At 38.6% G+C, this 22,336-nt stretch overlaps 2 protein-coding genes across 9 annotated transcripts in view; one reads left to right on the top strand and one right to left on the bottom strand.

The window, feature by feature from the left end:
* Positions 1-22,336, top strand: part of LOC125278251 (zinc finger protein 850-like) — a 301,964-nt gene that overhangs the window by 241,649 nt on the left and 37,979 nt on the right. The window lies entirely within an intron of this gene.
* The window catches only part of LOC125278212 (NACHT, LRR and PYD domains-containing protein 3-like), a 93,553-nt gene that overhangs the window by 68,489 nt on the left and 2,728 nt on the right, over positions 1-22,336 (bottom strand). For all 8 annotated transcript variants that reach the window (XM_048207122.1, XM_048207142.1, XM_048207167.1 and 5 more), the window contains exons 3-8: positions 21,730-21,837; positions 21,276-21,380; positions 19,798-19,882; positions 19,403-19,598; positions 17,431-19,312; positions 16,208-16,378 (exon numbers count right to left, since the gene is read on the bottom strand). In XM_048207122.1, the coding sequence (XP_048063079.1) occupies positions 16,208-16,378; positions 17,431-19,312; positions 19,403-19,598; positions 19,798-19,882; positions 21,276-21,380; positions 21,730-21,837 (2,547 nt within the window). The remainder of the gene's footprint in view (positions 1-16,207; positions 16,379-17,430; positions 19,313-19,402; positions 19,599-19,797; positions 19,883-21,275; positions 21,381-21,729; positions 21,838-22,336) is intronic.

Genomic DNA, 22,336 nt, shown 5'->3' with positions numbered 1-22,336 from the left:
TACCGCAAAAATATACAGAGGAGTTTTATTAGTGTATTTCTTAAAAGTGTGCTTTCAATGCTTTAAAATTAATTTCAATCTTGGTAGACTTTTACATAGTACTTCTAAGTTTAAATGACAATACAAATGTTCTAGTTATAAGTGCATTTTCCCAACTGTGGTACTGTTACGTATCCCTTGTTCCCCTGGACTCCATTTCCCAGTATCCTCCTGTTTCATCACCTGCACTCACTTCCCTCGTCAGCGCCTCCTCATCACAGATCACCTGCACCTGGACTCTATTGTCAGCACACCCTTTATATTGCACTCACTCCATTCACTCCTCGTCCGTTCTCTGTTTATGTTAAGTGTATGTGTGGTACTCCTTGCCTGTTGTGTTAATGTTGTATGTTGGTATTCCTGCTCCTGTTTAATGAAGTAAAAGTGTATGTTTGTGGAAATCCGTATCTGCCTCATCTCTACACCAGCATACCCGTAACAGGTACTTAAGTACACTTAATATAAATCCACTTGAACTAACACTTCAAATGATTTTAAGTGTAGTCAGATATATAGTAAACCAAATAGTGTTTTATAAGTGCATTACTTAAAAGTGTGTTATGAATTCTTTACATAAAATGTTACTGGATTTTTATATATACTGTCACTAAGTTCAATTTTAATGGATTTTCATGAAAAATACAGTACAAATGAATTAATTAAAATTAAACAGGTGAAAAAGATGTAGTCTTTTAAATGTATTAAAAAATATACTTGAAATGCAAGTTGTTAATAATACATTTGTATTCCCAACATGCTTATTAAAAGTGCATTAAAAATATTTTGAATTTCATTTTAATATATTTCTAAACAGTATACTAGAAGCATTTTGGTAATAAATATATGCTTAGTTACACTTTTAACATGTATTCTGAAAACAAGCATACTTTTAATAAATTTCTAAACAGTTTACTAGAAGTATATTGGTAATAAATATATGCTTTGATGCATTTTTGAAAAACATGCTAACACAAGTATATTTTTATTAGTGTAAGTTAGTGTATTTACAGAAAACCTTATGGTACTCTTACTTAAAGTAATTTTTATATGTACTTAATAACCATGTGTAGGCCTACTGCAATATAGCCTATTTTAATATTTATATATTTAGAATTTTAATATTTTCAAAATAAAGACATTTTGAAAAACATTTTAACATTTACAATGTACCAACTTAATGTATTATAAACATTTGTCAACTATTATTAACCATTGCCATAACCGTATTTAAAATTAATATGTTGTTCAGTTTTACTTATTTGTACTTGTAAACGGTTATGCTACTTAAAAGGCTGTTGTCCATTACATGATATGTTAATTTTAATAGAGTACTACTGGAATTCCCACAAGGATTTCAACATCATATTATTTGAAATGCACCATAAATTAATTTTCCAAATTTTCCAATCAATCAATCAATCAATCAATCAATCAATAAATAAATAATATTTACTTGTGTTTAAATTTAATCAACACGTGTAACACACGTGACGAAACCTGATTGGTTCCAAGGTCGTTGAACAGCTCTGATTGGTTCTTATGGTAATGAGCTCCAGCCTCTCACCTGAAGTTGTTTAACAGATATGCTGTGTAGGGTCTGCACAGTCTCAAAGATGAGCAGGTCCCACCATAAACTGTGTTTCAGTCTCAATTCACGGAACTTTGGTTTGTAAATCTTACATCGATTCCGGCCCGGCAGACACTAATGGATCACGAGACTCTTTTTATGACTATTTCGATAAGTCCCAAACCTCTCCTTTGTGACTTCAAAGGAGATGCGAACGCCACGGATCGGGTTTCGAAAGACAGGCCCGAATTCCAAACGGTCATAAAAAGGAAAATACACGCACGCACCCACAGACACACACACACCTACATAAAGACTGTATACACAAATATTATACCTGCAAATATGAATGTATCTGCCACTATGGTGCTTGTTGCATGTATGTGTTGCTAATGTAGAATCGTAGGATTGACTGTAGTAGGTTAGTTTTCATGTTAAACGATAGTATTAGAGTAGAAAGTGTATCTTCTTTATATGACGAGAGACACCTGTCGAGTGTGATCTCTCCGTAAAGCTGTGAATCCGACCTATTCACTTATGTACGTTACATTTCTGTCAAATGCATCGTTCAATGTTTAATAATACTATGAAGAAAATGCACTGATTCAACATACCATAAATTAATTCGGGAGACAGGACAAAGGAATGTGGAAACCCGCCAAATTACAACGCTAGCATTGGAGGACGTTATCAAGAAGGCGTTCTGGTCTGTTGTCTTTAAAACACCATGACACGCGTCTTTTCGATGCACAAGTTTTCTGCACGAGTTCCTGCCGTCAAGACGGACTCTCTTCTTTATTTTCCGGTCATATTACAACAGTTAAACCTTCGTTTGAAACTTCGCCGAAACAACCTCCAGAAGAAGAAACAACTATCAAACCGAGCGCTCCGAAACTCTAAGCACCCAACGAACCTATGCAAGTATAGCGTTTTTACGATTTTAAATGCTGAGTTTCCTTGCTGGCTCTTAAAGGTGAACTGTTGCAATTTGCCCTGCTTTGATTATCTCTTTCGTTTCTGCCTTTACTTTCACTTGTATGTATCTGTATCTACTTGTGTACATTTATCCGTATAACCTTTGTATTACCCGTTCTGTATATTAAACATATCATATCCACGCTTTTATTCACTTGCTCCTTCAACCACAACCGAGTCACTTTAACGTTCTGATTCTAATATCCTTGCTTTACGTTTGGATGCTATTCTAGAAATTGATCCTTGTGGCCACAGGGTAATATTTCTGTTGTAATAGTCTATGAACTTATCGGTGTGCTGGACGGACCGGTAGTTCTCTACATAATTATTAAAACAGAACTAACCATATATGTGATTGATTATAATTCGTTGTAGTTAATTCACCATATATGGTTAATTCCCCCTTGGGTCGGTATGTGCATAATAATAATTCATAAAACCTTATGAATTATTATATTCATATTCCACCCATAAATTGATTAATAACTGTGCAAATCGTCACAGCTGCATGTAGCCTATGTGCCTTGAATGTTAATAGAAGACTAAATTTAAACTGTTAAATTATATAGACTAGAGCGGTCGTGACACTTTAGGACACTTGGAAGAGTCCACACGATTCGTATGCATTATTTTTTTGCAGTGAGTTTTTTAAACGTTTTGGTGAATCGTCTTTCATCAGAGGGATATAAATCTCTGAGATTTCATTAAAATATCTCAGTTTTTCTTTCGTGTGTGTGACGAGCAGGGCGGGCGAGAGCCGTGATGGAATGGCATGAGGCCGGTGACGCAAGTGATAACGAGCATCACCTGGGAGGCGCACCGGCCTTGAGTCTCTCACGGAGGAGCTCCGGGAGCATAAAAGGAGGAGCGACGACCGTGAAGGACGAGAGAGGACCAGGCCTGGATATTATTTTATGTTTTATTATGTTTGTGTGGCCAGCAGACGTCCGCGAGGGTCTGCCGGTATTACTTTCATTTTGTATTTGTTTATTTTTCAATTAAAGTTATGTTGAATGTTCGCCGGTTCCCGCCTCCTTCCCGTATATACAAACTGTGTTACAGTATGGCTTTTGGAACCCCATTATTTTGTGACTCCAGGTAAGATTTGTATTTGATTAACTTTACTTTTCTGTGCTAGTCGTATTTTTGATACAAAGTGTAACAGCGCATCTTTTTCAATGCAGCTACATTCAATTTGACCAATCAGACACGATCAGATGAAGATGCTGCACGTAGAAGTTACTGGTAAGTTTTTAGTTGCTGTTTGTATAAAGAAAATGTATGCTGTTTGCATAAATAAAAAACTGAACTCTGAGTGCAGAGACAAGCGAAGAAGAGTGTGTTTTAATGTCGTATCACCTCTGTTATAAAGATTTTTTTTTTTGAAAAAAAAATACATATCCTGTAATACTCACAGGTTGCTTTATTGCTTCAAATATCAATATCAGTGACTTTGTGATTGAACTTTAGTGTAACTCAGAGTGCTGCATAGTGATGACAGACAAGAGGATAAAAATGGACACTCGTATGTCAAGCTTGATGAGGATATAGTCAAAAGGTAAACTAAGAAATCAACAAAATTCTAATGAATATCAATGCAAATTATAAAACACTGTATATTCAATCATGGATGCAAAACTGTTATTCATTTGTTAATTTTATACAAATTATTTTTTTCCCCTTTCACAGATCCTGTAATAAAGCACCCTTCAAATATTAGTGTCTGAATTACAAGCCCTCAGATGCAGAAAATGCAAGTTGTGCTCAAAGAAGTGACCCTCCACTTGAAGATGAAGATGTGACATTTAAACTCTTTTGTTTCTTTGTTTGGTTCAGGCATTTGCATGCTTACATTTGTCAAAAAAATGCACTTCACTTCTATACTTTGTTTGTCAGTGACTTTTTCAGAAAATTGCATTGTAATTCTTATTCACTTATGTAAAATTCTGTACTTTTACGTAATACAGGTACAGGTCCTTCTCAAAAAATTAGCATATTGTGATAAAAGTTCATTATTTTCTATAATGTAATGATAAAAATTAAACTTTCATATATTTTAGATTCATTGCACACCAACTGAAATATTTCAGGTCTTTTATTGTTTTAATACTGATGATTTTGGCATACAGCTCATGAAAAATCTCAAAAAATTAGCATATCATGAAAAGGTTCTCTAAACGAGCTATTAACCTAATCATCTGAATCAACTAATTAACTCTAAACACCTGCAAAAGATTCCTGAGGCTTTTAAAAACTCCCAGCCTGGTTCATTACTCAAAACCGCAATCATGGGTAAGACTGCCGACCTGACTGCTGTCCAGAAGGCCATCATTGACACCCTCAAGCGAGAGGGTAAGACACAGAAAGAAATTTCTGAATGAATAGGCTGTTCCCAGAGTGCTGTATCAAGGCACCTCAGTGGGAAGTCTGTGGGAAGGAAAAAGTGTGGCAAAAAACGCTGCACAACGAGAAGAGGTGACCGGACCCTGAGGAAGATTGTGGAGAAGGACCGATTCCAGACCTTGGGGGACCTGCGGAAGCAGTCTGGAGTAGAAACATCCAGAGCCACCGTGCACAGGCGTGTGCAGGAAATGGGCTACAGGTGCCGCATTCCCCAAGTCAAGCCACTTTTGAACAGCACTGGACTGTTGCTCAGTGGTCCAAAGTACTTTTTTCAGATGAAAGCAAATTTTGCATGTCATTCGGAAATCAAGGTGCCAGAGTCTGGAGGAAGACTGGGGAGAAGGAAATGCCAAAATGCCTGAAGTCCAGTGTCAAGTACCCACAGTCAGTGATGGTCTGGGGTGCCATGTCAGCTGCTGGTGTTGGTCCACTGTGTTTTATCAAGGGCAGGGTGAATGCAGCTAGCTATCAGGAGATTTTGGAGCACTTCATGCTTCCATCTGCTGAAAAGCTTTATGGAGATGAAGATTTCGTTTTTCAGCACGACCTGGCACCTGCTCACAGTGCCAAAACCACTGGTAAATGGTTTACTGACCATGGTATTACTGTGCTCAATTGGCCTGCCAACTCTCCTGACCTGAACCCCATAGAGAATCTGTGGGATATTGTGAAGAGAAAGTTGAGAGACGCAAGACCCAACACTCTGGATGAGCTTAAGGCCGCTATCGAAGCATCCTGGGCCTCCATAACACCTCAGCAGTGCCACAGGCTGATTGCCTCCATGCCACGCCGCATTGAAGCAGTCATTTCTGCAAAAGGATTCCCGACCAAGTATTGAGTGCATAACTGAACATAATTATTTGAAGGTTGACTTTTTTTTGTATTAAAAACACTTTTCTTTTATTGGTCGGATGAAATATGCTAATTTTTTGAATTAGGAATTTTGGGTTTTCATGAGCTGTATGCCAAAATCATCAGTATTAAAACAATAAAAGACCTGAAATATTTCAGTTGGTGTGCAATGAATCTAAAATATATGAAAGTTTAATTTTTATCATTACATTATGGAAAATAATGAACTTTTATCACAATATGCTAATTTTTTGAGAAGGACCTGTATAACTGAAATGTTTTATTTATTTGAAAGTATTTTGGTCAAAAGATTAAATGCTGCTGTACTTTTTTAATGTACTGTAAGAATATTTGTAATGGTGTGCACAATATGCAGTGCATTAAATTTTTTAGATTTCAAAGTGTGTGGGTGTTTGTATACAGATAAAAACAGCTTTATAATTAACCAAGTAGTGTTATGCTAATGCATTTGTAATGACCTGAAATTGTATTGGAAATGTACATAAAGCACATTAAAACAATACTTCAAATATACTCTAACTGTAATAGCAGAAGTATTAAAAGTGCATTTTAAATGTATTTAAAGAAATACTTAAATTGCACTAAATGTACTTAAAATGGGTCCATTTTAATTTAATATTTTGCAAATAGCTTAAAACATTAACTTAAGTACATCTTGAAATATGCTTATTATACTTCAAGTTGTTTTAAAATAATACATTTAATATGCACTTAGTATAGTATAATTTTTAATATATTAAGTGTGTCCACAAAGCACAATTTAAATATATTTAGTGTAGTAAAATACACTTTTTTAGTACACTACCATAATGTACTTAAAGTGCTCTATTTTCGTGCACTTATTTTGTACTTAATGTACTAAAAGCTCTTCTTTAGTACTTCTTAAGATAATCTTAAGAACATCTAAGTGTACTCAACTGTGCTATTTTGAGACAGCATGAATTTGAACTAAAATGTGCTTTTAACATACTATCTCTGTATTAAAATTTTTTATTTAGTTACCACTTGTATACTTGAACCCATCTTTCATACACTTTTAAATGTACTTAACAGATATAGTAAAAAGACTTAGGATGTATTTCAAATATAAGATTAATATATAATGAATATATACAAAATGTGTTTATAGTGTATGCATACAACATTATGAATACATTTTGTAAATATTATTCTTATATTTTAAATAATTCTTAAGTGTATTTCCTATGTCTGATGAGTACATTTAAAAGTGTATGAAAGATAACCCATCTTTCCGGATAACCGGACAGTGACGCTGATGACATGTTATGTAGTGCGCCCGAGCTTCGTTTACAGTCTGAGGGAGACGCACGCTGTATTCAAGCTATTCTATATTGTTTGTATTTTGGTATTGCTATATTTTTTAAAATGGTGCGTAGGTGTGCATGTCGCGGATGTCCTAATCGCGTCACAGTCCGGAGCAGAAGGGGGTGGTAATGCACCAATAAGCTGGATGCCAACCGCCGTAGAAGAAGAAGCAGCAGCGTCACTGTGGATATACACAGACCCGTAAGAGAAGACAATGCTGAATAAAGTCGTATCTTTTGTTATTTTTGGACCAAAATGTATTTTAGATGCTTCAAAAACTTCTAACTAACCCACTGATGTCACATGGACTACTTTGATGATGTTTTTATTACCTTTCTGGACATGGACAATGCACCGTACCTACACTTTCAATGGAGGGACAGAAAGCTGTCGGACTAAATCTAAAATATCTTAAACTGTGTTCCGAAGATGAATGGAGGTCTTACGGGTGTGGAACGACATGAGGATGAGTCATTAGTGACATAAATTTCATTTTTGGGTGAACTAACCCTTTAAATAGCTAAGACAGTGAATTCATGTTGTGTGTAACATTATTGGGTCCGTTGAACACCGTTCATAAACTCTTAAAGGGACAGCAGTCCAACATTCCTGTTGCTGTCTGTCATGTTAATCAAAGAACAAAAGACAAAGAAAATCGCTTTCTGCTCTTGAGTGAATACGTTGTATAACTTTAATGGTAAGAATTATTTGCAATAAAGACTACAGAAATTAAGGTAACCAATGCAAAATAACACAATGTGTTATTTTACATTGGATTACTTTAATTTCTGTAGTATTTCTTACCTGAATAAAAACCCAGTTAACCCCGAAAAACTTAGTGTCATAGCTCTCTTTATTCTATTGCATTTATTTGAGCTGTTTATATTTTATTACTGACTTTTACTTGTTTTTTTAATGAAAATAAAACTCTGCATTGAAGAAAAGTAGATTTTTGTTTAAAATCAGAATCGCCAAAAAATAGGTATCGGCCGATCACAATAAAATTAGCTGCGAGCAGCGATGGCGGGCCCAAGCCCGGTGGCACCGCCACCCTGGTGGCTTCAGGGCAACTGTGCACGGTGGGCAATAGGCATTTAAAACGGTTAAACCTCAAAGGACTGTGTCAGATTCACTCCACATTTACTGCACTACAAGGTGGCATTATAAAGCCACTCCTCCCTGCCCGTTTTCAAAGGACTACATGTGCCATGTTTTAACATCATTCTGATTAAGTTTGAAGCAAATCGTGTAAAAATAAGAGGGTGATCTCAAAGCATGCTGAAAGTGACACTTTCTGCTGCCAGTTGGTGGCGCTATAACTTTGAATCACAATAGTCACATCCATGTGATCAGCCTTGTACAACAAACACACAGCCGAAGAGTCATCAAAATCAATTGATGTATGCAGAAGTTATAACACTTTGTTTCCTTTTTCTTGCCATAAATTCGTTGGTGGTGCTATAACTTTGACTCACAATAGTCACATCCATGTGATCGGACTACTACAACCAATGCACTCGTGAAGTTTCATAAAAGATCAATCAATGTATGCAGAAGTTATAACACATTTCCTGTTTCCCTTTTCTCACCATAAATTCGTTGCCTCGCCACAGCCAAACCGTTCGAGATATCAAAAATCCGCTGGCAATTTTTAATCAGCAATGTCTTGACTTCATGCTGACCGAGTTTGGTGGTGATCGGATTAATCGTCTAGGAGGAGTATATCAAATTCCAGAGCATGCATTTTTCAAACAACCCATAATATATGACTTCCTGTTGGCGTGGCGTTTAACTTAGAGTACGAAAGTCGTTCGGCCCCGATGAGGTCTATATGTGTACCGAGTTTCATACTAATACGTGCAAGCGTGTTTAATATATGGACCAAATTTTCAGACTTTTTTCAAGGGGGCGCTGTTGAGCCCCCCGCCACGCCCGGGTACCAGCTTCAGCCCGGCCCTGATGGCCGCGGATTCCAATGTGTGTGCCAATTTTCAAGAGTTTTTGAGCATGTTAAGGCCCCCAAAAAGCCCCGGAAGATGGAAAAAAAAAAAAAAAAAAAAAAAAAATCCTAAGCTAATTCGCTTGAGCCCTAATAATCCTAAAGAAAACAATAGGGCCTTCAGCCCCTTGGGCTTTGGCCCTAATAATAATAATAATAATCCTTAGGGGACCAAGAGGGCCCTTCGCCATTTCATTGGCTTGGGCCCTAAAAATCGGAAATCGGAATCGGCCAAGAAAATTGCAATCGGTGCATCCCCTTCGCCATTTCATTGGCTTGGGCCCTAAAAATCGGAAATCGGAATCGGCCAAGAAAATTGCAATCGGTGCATCTCTACTAAAAGCCTTTGAATCCATCTAAATATCTCTATGAACAACAGCATATCAAAACAGATAAATCAACTCATCAGCTTACAGTGTTTAACCCTCTGGAGTCTGAGGCTGATTTGGGGCCTGGAGAAGTTTTGACATGCCCTGACATTTGTGCTTTTTTCAGTTGTTCATAAACATATAAATGATAAAAGTGTCATTACACTGTATTCAGCACAAACTAGGCTACAATAATATGTGAGGAACATGTACATGTTTGTGTTTTTGAAGGAATAACGTTTATGCATGGTTATTGAAAAAACAAAAAACTTAAGTCACTGAAATAAAGCCAAAAAATATATATTAAATCTGTATTCACAAGACTTCTGGGTATTGGAGATTGTAGACTAGAGTTTTTGCTTCAAAATTATGTAAAAATTATCCTTCCTACTCCTTCATATAAAACAATAGAGAGATTTAAATTTTCTAAAACATCTTTGGTCAAGAAACACAGTATGCGTGGAGGCGTGAATCGTCATGAATAATGGGTGATTCTCACCTGAGAAGACAAAAGAATCGCATAAAGAGCTCTAATGAGCTGCATAAATAATGAGCTCTTTCAGACAGGTAAGCTGTGAAAAAACCCTCTGTGATCATGTCTCAAAGCTCATTATGGTGTAAATCAAACATACATTAAAAACAGCAATACTGTGAAATATTATTACAATTTAAAATAATGGTTTTCTATTATATTCTTTAAAATATAATGTATTTCTGTGATGCAAAGTGTCTTAACAATTATGTTACCTCTATGGCATTTCATATAGGCTTTTAGCTTAAAAGCATGCACATTTGGAGAAATATTGATGGATTCTCATATGTTTGTCAATTTTCTATACAGAGGAGTAATATTTATTCAAGATTTATTGTCATTACTATGAGTGCTGGATACTGTGTTTTCAATTCATACTTGCAGCCGGAGGGCGCTATGTGCACCTTTAGTCCATAAATGCCTGAGCTCTAAAGAAGAATAGGCAATCCAGGAACTAACCGAACTAACAGAGGCCAGAGATCGCTAACTATGGCTATTCAAAACACTTTTCAAGACAATAAATACACGATTGAGACGATGTATGCATGTATTGACTGAATTTACGTCTGAATAGCGCTGGCTCCGTGGGCGTGGTCGCATTAGCGGGCAATGAGCTGAATCTCGGACTTCAGACATGGCTCTCTTTTCATACAGATGACATAAACACAGAATGTTTGTTTTCGATTTGACTTACATGATTTAAAATCTGACATTTCAACGTTTTTTTAGACATAAGTCTAATTTTTTTGTGATTAGTATTCAGTAAGTTACAGTTCATTTTCTGAGAACTATCAGATTGGACTTTGTTCAGAGGGAGACGAGAGATCACGCATCATGTTAGTTTTCTTTATTTTGCAAAAAGCACAACATTTTGTTTTTACTCTGAGTGTACACAAATAAAAGAAGATATTCCACAGATTAAAATGGTGTATAACTCTGAATTGTATGTGAAACATTGACGGAGTATTTTGAGTCTCTTTCACACTGGTAAGAAAAAAACCGCGGTGGTATCGCCGGCGATACCTCAGACCTCAGAGTGTTAAGTCTCCTCAGCTTTCATTGTCAATTGCGATCCCTATTGTTGCTGGCAACCATATGCTGTAAAAGCTGGCAACCCGCGTCTTTGAACGAGGGGGCGGGCCAAACAATATTTTGAATTTGGACTGCAGTACCTATTTTGAACACTGGGTGTCATTATTACATAGAACCCCTTTAAGTACATTATGGAAGTGTACTAAGTGTACTAAAATAAAGTGTATTTTACTGTAATTTTTTCTCACCTGGGTCGTCCACCTCGTCCCATGGTGAGTGCCATTATACCTCCCATTAAGAAAATGAAGCCACTCACCACAATCGTAACACTTACTGCTGTCAATGTCTCCATTCCAGTCTATGCTCTCCTCGACTCCGGGTCAGCCGGCAACTTTATCTCTGGTGCCCTCTGCCATCACCTCAAGCTCAAGACAACCTCAATGACGTCAGTCTACCAGATCCATTCAGTAACTGGCAAACCACTCGGTCGGAGAGCCGTTCAAAAGTGTGATGGACCAGTGAAACTTTATGTGGGGATACTTCACATGGAAGAACTTCATCTACTGGTTCTGGAGGATTCCACCGCTGATCTTAGGGCACCCATGGTTGGAGCAGCACAACCCTATCATCTCATGAATAACGGGAGAAATCCTGAAGTGGGGCGAGACCTGTTTTCCTGACTGTTTTCCACAATGACTTCAGCCTTCTGTTCCTCCTCCTGAGTCTCTTCCCATGTATTCCACCTCCATTGAGAGTCCAGTAGAAAAGAAGTCAGTTGATATTCCTCTGTGTTACGCCCCCTTCAGTGATGTATTCTGCCCGAAGAGAGCCTCCAAGCTGCTTCCACACCGGACATGGGACTGTGCCATCGATCTACTTCTGGGTAAAGCAGAGTTCAGACTGCACGATTTTAGCCCTGATTTTGGCTCGCCGACAGGTTGAGAAATCGCCAACAAATGCCTGAAATCACAGGCAAATCGGTGCTCGTTCACGCGAGTGACAATCACGCAGTGTGAATGAGCAAAGACGTGATCTGAGAGAATCGCCGACACCCGTGAGATATTTGGCATGCTAAATATCTGGACCTGTCGGCGATTCAAAATCATGCAGTGTGAAAAGTGTTCTGACTGAAAACTACATCGGCGATGACCGACAGCCAATGAGAGAGCAAGATACAGAGCAGCGGGGAGTTCGGGGAGGAGTTATAGACCACAACATCAGCAAGCATGGCTTCGTTTCAGATAAACATTACAATTATATCAAACAGAAACAAAGCACAAACATTTGCTTGACCATCCGCAACAGCAGCACATTGAAAAGTTATTTATTTACCTCCAAATCTCGTTGCAGAACACACAATCCACAGTCTCCCCAACCATTTCCTCCTCCATATTCTTCTTTTCTTTTTCTTGTTTTCGCTGCAAATCAGCGCACAGGCAATTCGTATTGCAAGCTTCTTGCAGGCTACCATTTTTAATAATAATAATAATAATAATAACTCCAGTCTTGCACGCATGATATCGCGTTGTTTCCTTGTCACATCTCACGTGTGTTTGGTTGTGAAACGTAGTTTGCGTGCCAGACAGAGAGTTGTCGGCGATTCTTCCTATTGTAAAGTCATGCAGTGTGAAACCTTCTATCGCCGATCCATCGTGCAGTATGAACACAGCAGCGACTGAATGCTGGCCAAGATAGTCATGCAGTGTGAAAAGAACAGTGACCCGACTGCTTTGAAAATCGTGCAGTCTGAACTCGGCATTAGTCAGTGCCCCGTGGGAAGATCTATCCACTTTCCATCCCAGAGCAGAAGGCCATGGAGGAGTACATAGAAGAGGCTTTAAACCAAGGCTACATTCATACGTCCACTGCTTCGAGCTTCTTCTTCTTCTTCTATCCTGGACACCATCGGCCAACGAAGCATTCAACACCTTGCGATAAGCCTTCCAGATCCAGCCTTTCATCGTGGAGGTAGACATTTCACATACCGGGGTAGGAGCTGTGCTTTCGCAGAAGAAGGGGAGCCCAGCCAAACTCCATCCATGTGCCCTTTTCTCCCGTAACTCAGCCTGGCAGAGAGGAACTACGACATTGGCAATAGAGAACTGTTAGCCATCAAGTTGGCACTTGAGGAATGGAGACATTGGTTAGAAGGCACCAAGCATTAATTCACCGTACTCACAGACCACAAGAACTTAGAGTACTTGAGGGATGCCAAGAGACTCAACCCTCATCATTGTTCTTCACCTGCTTCAATTTCTGCATCTCCTATCATCCTAGACCCAAAAATGTGAAAGCTGACACTCTTTCCCATCTCTATGCTCCAAAAGAGACCAAAACCATACTCCCAGAAAGTATCATCGAGAGTCCCATCCAATGGTCGTAAACTTTCTCCAGTTCCTGCCTCCAATGCCTCCGCCAACACACCACCGGGCTGTCCCTCTGGATTACAGTATGTCAATGGAACCCATGCACTCCGCTCATCCATTCTTCCCACACATCTCTGGGCACTGGCCACCCAGGGGCCAATGAAACCCTCTCACTGTTGAAAGAACGCTTCTGGTGGCCGAACATGGCCAGGGATGTGAGAAGGTACATGCAGGGATGAAAGGACTGTGCCATCTTGAAGAGCACTCGCATCCGGCAAACCCTTTAGATACTATGGGATTCCCGAGGACATTGTGTTAGACCATGGACCACAGTTTATCTCAAGTGTGTGGAAAGCCTTCTTCGCCCTCCTAGGTGTGACTGTAAGCCTCTCATCTGGGTACCATCCGCATTTGAATGGGCAGACAGAAAGGAAGATACAGGAGATCGGCCGATTCCTGTGTACCTTCTGCCATGGCCACCAGAACTCCTGGAACCAGTTCCTGGGTTAGGCCGAGTACGCCCAGAACTCCCTACGCCAACCTACCACTGGACTCACTCCCTTCCAGTGCATACTCGGTTACCAACCCCCTCTGTTCCCCTAGTCCGGAGAATCATCGAATTTTCCAGCGGTCGACTACTGGTTCCGGGAGAGTGAGAGGGTCTGGGACGCAGCACACCATCAGCTGCAACAAGCTCTGCCCAGGCGCAAGATGGCAGCCAACCTAAAACGCTCCACCGCTCCTGTTTACCAACAAGGACAAAAGGTTTGGCTGTCAACCCGGGAAATCAGAATGTGCCTGCCCTGCAAGAAGCTCAGTCCCAGATTCACTGGTCCCTTCACCTTGTGAAGCAGATCAACCCTGTCACCTATCAGCTCCAACTTCCACCACAATACAGAATTCACCCCACATTCCATGTATCACTCCTTAAACCTCACCACCCTTCTGTTTCTATTCACACAGAGCCTGGCGAGGAGACCCCTCTTCCTCTGATCTTGGATGATGGAGCTGCATACCAGGTCAATGAGATCTTGGACTGACGTGGTGGTCAACTGGAATATCTGGTGGACTGGGAAGGCTACGGTCCCGAGGAGCACTCATGGGTCCCCAGAAATGACATACTTGATCCCTCTCTGCTCGACACGTTCCACGCTGCTCATCCAGATCAACCTGCTCCCCGTGGAAGAGGACGACAACCACGACGTCGGGGTCCTCAGCCCTCAGGAGCAGGCAATGCAGGGGGGGGTACTGTCACAGATCCGCCAGGCTCATCCATCAGCAAATCACAGCGCACTCCCTCACCAGAGTTCTAAACACACACACCTGATCCCCATCATCACGCAATCACAGCAGACACTTAAGCATAGCACTCACCTCAGTTCACTGTCCAGCCTCATTTGTAACAAAGACTTATACTCCTATGCTCCTGCATTGTGAGAATACTTACCTACTCCACTCCAGCGATCTTCCTCGTCTTCGTGCTAAGTGTCTGCGTGAGTGTAAACCTACCATTCCTGTGTGTTACAGTCATCTCTGCACCCGCCTTCATCCACCTGCAAGACAAGGACAGTATCAATTCAGTTTACCTTCACAATAATCTATATCACCATTACTCACCTGATCATTTGTTAATGATGTTTGTGGTTGTGGTGTTCTCTCTTTTGTTTTCTCTCTTTTTTGTGTGTGTATGCTTTCCTGACAGGTTAAGGGTTACCACCTGTGGTCATGTGAATGCTTGGTCATGTGAACGCTGCCTGCGCACTGATTGGTGCATTTCCTGATTACTATGGCATAAAACTGCGGAGAGGGCATTGACGAAGAGAGAGACAACGTGGCATGGGATCTTTCGCTCTCCAGTCCCAGAGGAGTGTAGTGCTTGTCGCGCTTCTGGTTGTTGTGTTGGGTTACATGAGTTATGTATTCGTTGAGTGGATAACTCCTATCATATATTTGTGGGTAATGTAGGGTGGAGGATTTCAATAACCTTTCTCCTGGTTATGGTTTATTTAAGGAGGGAGGGAAATTAAATGTTTTGTTTTTGTTTTTCTTTTGGGGATATATAGGTAAGTTAGTATTAATTCTTTTAGGTAGAGGGTTTTTTGGATTTTCTTTTATACGGGTCCTCCACTTGAGGTAATTTTTCTGTTTTTGAATTATTTGTCATCCTTTATTTTTAATACCACTTCATACTCCTGCTTCATAAATAAAAGGCAGACATGCCATGTAAATTGAAACCTAACATTTGGTGGTTTTGTGACTCTGGGAATGGAGAGCCAAAGATATTCTAAGTCTCTTTTTTTGTTTGTTCGATCCCTATTTACTCGGGACAAAAATGGGAGGACGTAACACATTACAACACTGTTTGTTAATAAACTCATTCACCTTTACCAACCTGTTGTCTCCTACTCTTCTGTCTGTGACAAGCACAATGACAACCTATTAAACATCAAACATTTATAAACAAAACAAAATGACTGATGACATTGTATACCCACGTAAAAGAGATAAATGAAAGATATTTGGATTTTCTCCCTAATTTAAAATGAATGCTTAGTTCATTATTATTTTTTTAATGAAAAACAGCAATAATACAAAGGCAAACTCATTTATATTAAACAAAGAAATGGAACTGTTATTATCAAAAGTTCCCTTTGCTTTTGACTCCAGCATCATCCTGTCAATCATCACATCTCACTCTCATCATGTGACTCCTGTGGCTCAACTTACCTCAGTATCTCCAGTTTACACTTTATATTCTTCAGTCCAGTGCAGAGCAGCTTCACTCCTGAATCCTGCAGATTATTATTGTTCATGTTCAGCTCTTTCAGATTGGTATCTGATCCAAGGATTTCAGCCAGAGCTGGACAGCTTTTGTCTGTTAAGTTACAATAATTTAACCTGCAAGGGAAATAAGTCACAACACTGAATTAGATGGAACACATACAATACATCTTTCTACATACAAATATTAAATATATTTTCTTTTATTACATAAATAGCATATATCAAGTAAAGAGGCTGAGCTAAACTAACATTAATCTTCATAAAAGTAGTATTTCCTGTACATTAGTATTTTTATTCAGTGACAATTTTCCTAGATCAAAGGAAGCATGTTTGAAAAAAAAAAATGTGTTAAGAGTTATATCTTTTTGTAGCTTTATAGCTGAGCCTGTTTTTATAGCAAATTAAAGGCCTTTCACTATAATTCTAAAAATGCGTCCATTCACATACACATATCTTTTTGCTATGAAATGTTTAATGATTTAAGTAAAGCTAAGATTGCATAAATCTAAGAACCTAAGAAATTTTATTTGTTTTTTAAAATTTCAAAATTAATATTTACTGGATTTAGCTATTTAGTTTTTACTGATTATTCATAGTGGTCAACCAATGGCAGATGGCAATGTCTTAGAGAGCAGAGTGGCCACTGGGTGATCTATCATTAATTTAAAGATAGTAAAAACACATTCATAACAATGGCTGGAATTAAATTGATACTTATTTAATATTTAATAAATAATTTAAAAACTATTTGGAAAAAATAAACAATTTCAACTTGATAAAAAAATATTTGTAGATAGACCATCTTAAAATGTGTACATAAAAATGATACAACAGGCTTTTGCGTTATGTTTTGTCCCCCACAATTAAAAGTACAGAACTAAGCATTTAAAAAATCTAATTATTGTGAGTAACAACTGATAATATATATGTACTTGATTTAGACTGTTATATAAAATCTGTTAAAAAAAATTTGTTTTATATTACAAACTTTCAGAATTACATCTTACTTTTTGGCAATATAAATAACATCTGTACCAAATTAATCATTTTTTTCACAGTTAGAGAATCTGAATAAAATGATTTTTTTCCCCCTCAAGTATGAGCTAATACAATGATGAGATGATTAGATGAGAGCAAAACATGACAAAATATATTGAATGACTTACAGAGCTCTTCTGGAGGTTTTGATGACTGCTGATAATCTAATGACACACTCATCTGATTTCTTGAATTTCTGAAGCTCAAACTCCTCCAGCTCTTCCTCTGATGTCAACAACACAAAGACCAAAGCAGACCACTGGGCAGGTGAAAGGTCACCAGATGAGAGACTTCCTTTGGTAAGCTGGGTCTGAATTTCTTTCACCAGAGTTTGGTCATTCAGTTCATTCAGACAGTAGAACAGATTAATGGATCTCTCTGCAGGCAGATTATCTTCTAATTTCTGTTTGATGTACTGAACTATTTCCTTGTTGCTCTGGTCATTGTCGTCTTGCTGTTTCAACAGACCTCGTAAGAGTCGTCGATTGGACTGGAGTGACAGCCCGAGGAGGAAGCGAAGGAAAAGGTCCAGGTGTCCACTGTCACTCTCGAGCGCCTTGTCCACTGCAGTCTTAAGAAAATCAATCATGATTTTATTTTTCTTGTTGATGTCTAGAAACAGATATGCATAACGAGCCTTGAGCGAATTTTTATTTTTGTGTTTTGTAGACTCGTGAACAAACACACTTTTCTTGTTGATGTCTAGAAACAGATGTGCATAAAGGGATGCAATAAACTCTTGAATGCTCAAGTGAACAAAACAGTACATGGTACCAAGAGTGATCCCTGTTTCCTCCTTAAAGATCTGGGTACACATGCCTGAGTACACTGATGCCTTATAGACGTCAATACCACAGGCTTCCAGGTCTGTGTCATAGAAGATCACATTGTTTTTTTCCAGCTGATGAAATGCCAGTTTCCCCAGTGAAAGGATGGCGTTTTTATCCCAGGAAACATTTGCTGTGTATTCCCCATCATACTTTCGGCGGCTCTGCTGGATCTGAAAGCGAAGAAAGTGTGTGTACATTTGTGTCAGAGTCTTGGGAGTGTCTTCAGTATTTGATTCCTGCTGTGTTTTTGACATCGCATCAGCCTGATTGATTTTCACTTCATTATTTCTCTTCTCCTCCAGAATGTTATGGAAAACAGTGGCTGAAATCCAGCAGAAGACTGGGATGTGGCACATGATAAAGATACTCTTTGATTTTTTAATATGATCAATGATTGTGTTGGCCTGATCCTGATCCGTGAATCTTTTTTTGAAGTACTCTTCCTTTTGAGCATCATTGAATCCTCGTATCTCCGTCAGCCGGTCGATACAGTCAGGAGGAATCTTACTGGCAGCTGCTGGTCTGGTGGTGATCCAGATGAGAGCAGAAGGAAGCAGATTTCCCTTAATGAGGTTCGTTAGGAGAACATCCAGAGAGGATTGTGATGATACATCACACCACGTTTTATTACAATCAAACTTCAAAGGAAGGCGACACTCGTCCAATCCATCAAGGATGAACAGGACTTTGAATTGATTCCTTCTTGTAAGGTCCAGTCCTTTTGTCTCTGGGAAAAACTGAGTTATAAGGTCCATCAAACTTAGTTTTTCTTTCTCCTTTAAGTTCATCTCTCTGAATGGAAGTGGAAATATTAATCTGATATCTTGATTTTCTTTTCCTTCAGCCCAGTCCAGAATAAACTTTTGCACAGAGACTGATTTTCCGATGCCAGCAACTCCTTTTGTCAGTACAGTTCGGATCTCCTCGTGTTGTTCAGGAGCTTCAAACAAATTTCTGCATTCAACCTGTATCTCTTGAGATTCATGACGCCTGGAAGCAACTTCAATCTGTCTGACCTCATGTTCAGTATTGACCTGTTCACTGCCACCCTGAGTGATATAGAGATCTGTGTAGATGTTATTCAGAAGTGTGGAGTCACCTTGCTTTGCAATTCCTTCAAACACACATTGATACTTCTTCTTTAGGCCACATTTCAGCTGACGAATGAAGAGCAGCTCATCTAAACACAGGAACAGAAAATAGATAGTTTTAGTCTTAATTTCCTCTCCTACATTTATAAGTGTCAGACAGATGATCATGAGTCTCTGACCTTCTAGAACATCAGCAGCTTCATCTTGCTTCATCTCTCTCAGGTAATGTAGTGTGAGATCAAGAGCTGCGGCTTTGATACTGCATCTATTCTCAATAAAGTCCTTCACGAAGTATTGTGTGTTCTCATTTTGTAATATTTTCTTAAACTTTTCTAGCTCTCTCTTCAGAAATGTGATTATCCTGCTCTCAAGATCCTGCAAACAAAAGAAAAACAGAATAACAAAATTTAAACCAAATTGTACATCTACATTTGGTCAACACTATTTATTCAATAATTATAAATCTGTAAAAAATGTGTGTGCTTAAAAGGAAAAATAAGTAATCAAGGTTTTTAAAAATTCAGTAACATATTTGTTATAAATACTAAACATTTATGAAAATGTGTTTTCCTACCTGGAAGATCCACAGGAGATGGTCTTTGAAACTCTCGTGTTTCCTGTGAGTCTGAATGTCTGAGTCTAATGTCTCATACTGAAGCCTGTAATCAAATGAATAAAATAAAATACTGATTTTTTTTCTGTGAATACTCTGATAAATATTTGATCTAAAAATGTTTCATGATGGTATTCACTGATACAACTTATTAAAGGGTCATGAAACCCCAAAACACTTTTTTTGAGATGTAAACAGATATGTATAGGCTGCACATCATTGAAAACACTAAAGGTACTCATTAATGTTATTCATTATTTTTGCATTTTTCAGAGCGATTTCTGTCTTCCGGTTTGAAAAGCTGAGTCGGAGCAACGTCACAAAATCTGACGTCATCGTGTACTTTCGAACATGCTGACGTAGATTCTCGACATATATATTCATGACATAAAGCTCATTCAATCCAATCAATGCACTGTAGTATGCATACGATTATAATTGCAGTATTATGCATGAGGAAGTATCACTTCTCTCGCCTCGGTCTGTTGTCATTCAGAGACATATAGTTGGTGTTCATCCTCAGTGCTACAACACAATGTGTTTTCCTACAACGCGACCAGAGCAGAGGTTTGTGTGCATGTGGATCGTTTTGCTGTGATCTACCAGCACAAATGGAAAATATGTTTGTGAGATCGCATTACAGCGGAGAATTTAAATGTCATAAAAGTGCGGCTCATTCTCCTCTGCCTGCTCTAGCTGCATTCAAACACGCGAGCTGTAGGCTGTTTCCCTCAGCACAGCACGTGTGTTGTTTGTATTTTGCTCGCGATGCGGTCAGAACTGGAGTTTAAATACGAACACATGAAAAATACAAGTGTTTTTATGATATACAGGCGGAGCGCGCATATGATCGGTTTCAGCGCGGAGCTCCACGATGAGTTTAATAACACTAGCCACGTGGCACATAGCTCATACAGAATAAAGTATCCGTGTTTGAAGTTTTTATTTTACACATTTTCCTGCACCAAACATTAACCAGCATGGTGTAGTTGCACACATATTTCATCAAGTCTTCTTCAAATGAATTATATGTGCAAACTGGACAATGATACAGTGATGTAGCCTATCTGAACGCAACGACACAATTATTCTAAAAGACTGATTTTGAGACTGTAGTGCTCGTAAATGTAATCAAAGTAGCCTATTATTAGCCCTATTAAATATTCTTTCGCATTTCTCCCTTGTGCTTGGGAGTTTGTCGTCATTCTCTCCGTGCTCATATATTAATATTCATTATGCTGTATAATGAGTGTGTTGTATGTCTGTGCTTCATTGCTGGTCCCCACCCCCCTCTACACTCCCACTTTTCCAGAGCTTTACACGCCCATTTTCACAGACTTTTTGAAATTCAGAGGTGTGAACGACCAGGGTAAAACAGGGGGGCTTCATGACCCTTTAACACAGTCAGTGTGTGACCAAAAATAAGAAACACAAAATACCTTTTATTAGATGGTTTTTCTCCACTGAAGTTTGGTGGATCACCTTTTTTTGAATCATCACTCTTCAGAGACACAGAGCTGGACACATGTGAGTCTGATCTCACACTAATGACACAAAGAACAGAGAGAAACACCTTACTACAGGAGATGCTTTAGTCTCATTTGAAAAGGTTTAATTTGAAAATAGTAATTAAATGCAGTCTAGCTGCGCATTTGTCCATTTATGACTATGGTTGGATGGATGGATGGATATGTACATGTTTAGTTGCATGATCTATTTTCCATAGTTAATTTATGCCTTCTTGTGGCTGTCTGTGTAATTGTTACTGGAATGAGCTCCAAGGTTCCCAGGAATTGAGATTTATTGTGACTTATTGTTTTATTCAGGCAAGTTCAATCACATACACCACTGTAGACAAATAATGCAAATAATGCATGTAAACACACAAAATACCTTTTATTAGATGATGGTTTTCTCTCACTGAAGTCTGGTGGAAATCCATCTTTTGACTGGTCACTCTTCAGAGACACAGAGCTGGACACATGCGAGTCTGATCTTACTCTAATGACACAAAGAACAGAGAGAGAGAGAAACACTTTAGTGAAGGAGGATAAACTGTTTCTGAAACACATCTGTTTATTTATCTAATCCTCCACAGAAATACACACACTCGCACAATTTACAGTTTTATAGTTAATGATCATTTAATTTTACTGGCTCACACTGGTTTAATGATTTATTTAATATACATGAGTGATTAAATTTGTTAAAAAATCCTTGAACTATAATTTAAGATAACATGTCAATGACAAGTTTTTGATTATCAGAAATGGAGAGCAGAAATGTCTGTGTGACAGTTTTGTTAGCAAACTTCGATTAAATTAAAGGTGCCCTAGAACGCGTTTTCACAAGATGTAATCTGTGAAGTCTAAGGTGTCCCCTGAATGTGTCTGTGAAGTTTCAGCTCAAAATACCCCATAGATTTTTTTTTTAATTAATTTTTTTTAACTGCCTATTTTGGGGCATCATTAAATATGCAGCGATTCAGGCTGCTTCCCCT

Source organism: Megalobrama amblycephala, linkage group LG1, assembly GCF_018812025.1.
Source record: "Megalobrama amblycephala isolate DHTTF-2021 linkage group LG1, ASM1881202v1, whole genome shotgun sequence".
Classification (NCBI taxonomy): domain Eukaryota; kingdom Metazoa; phylum Chordata; class Actinopteri; order Cypriniformes; family Xenocyprididae; genus Megalobrama; species Megalobrama amblycephala.
The sequence above is the reverse complement of the archived record's forward strand: the minus strand, read 5'-3'. Positions and strand labels throughout refer to the sequence as shown.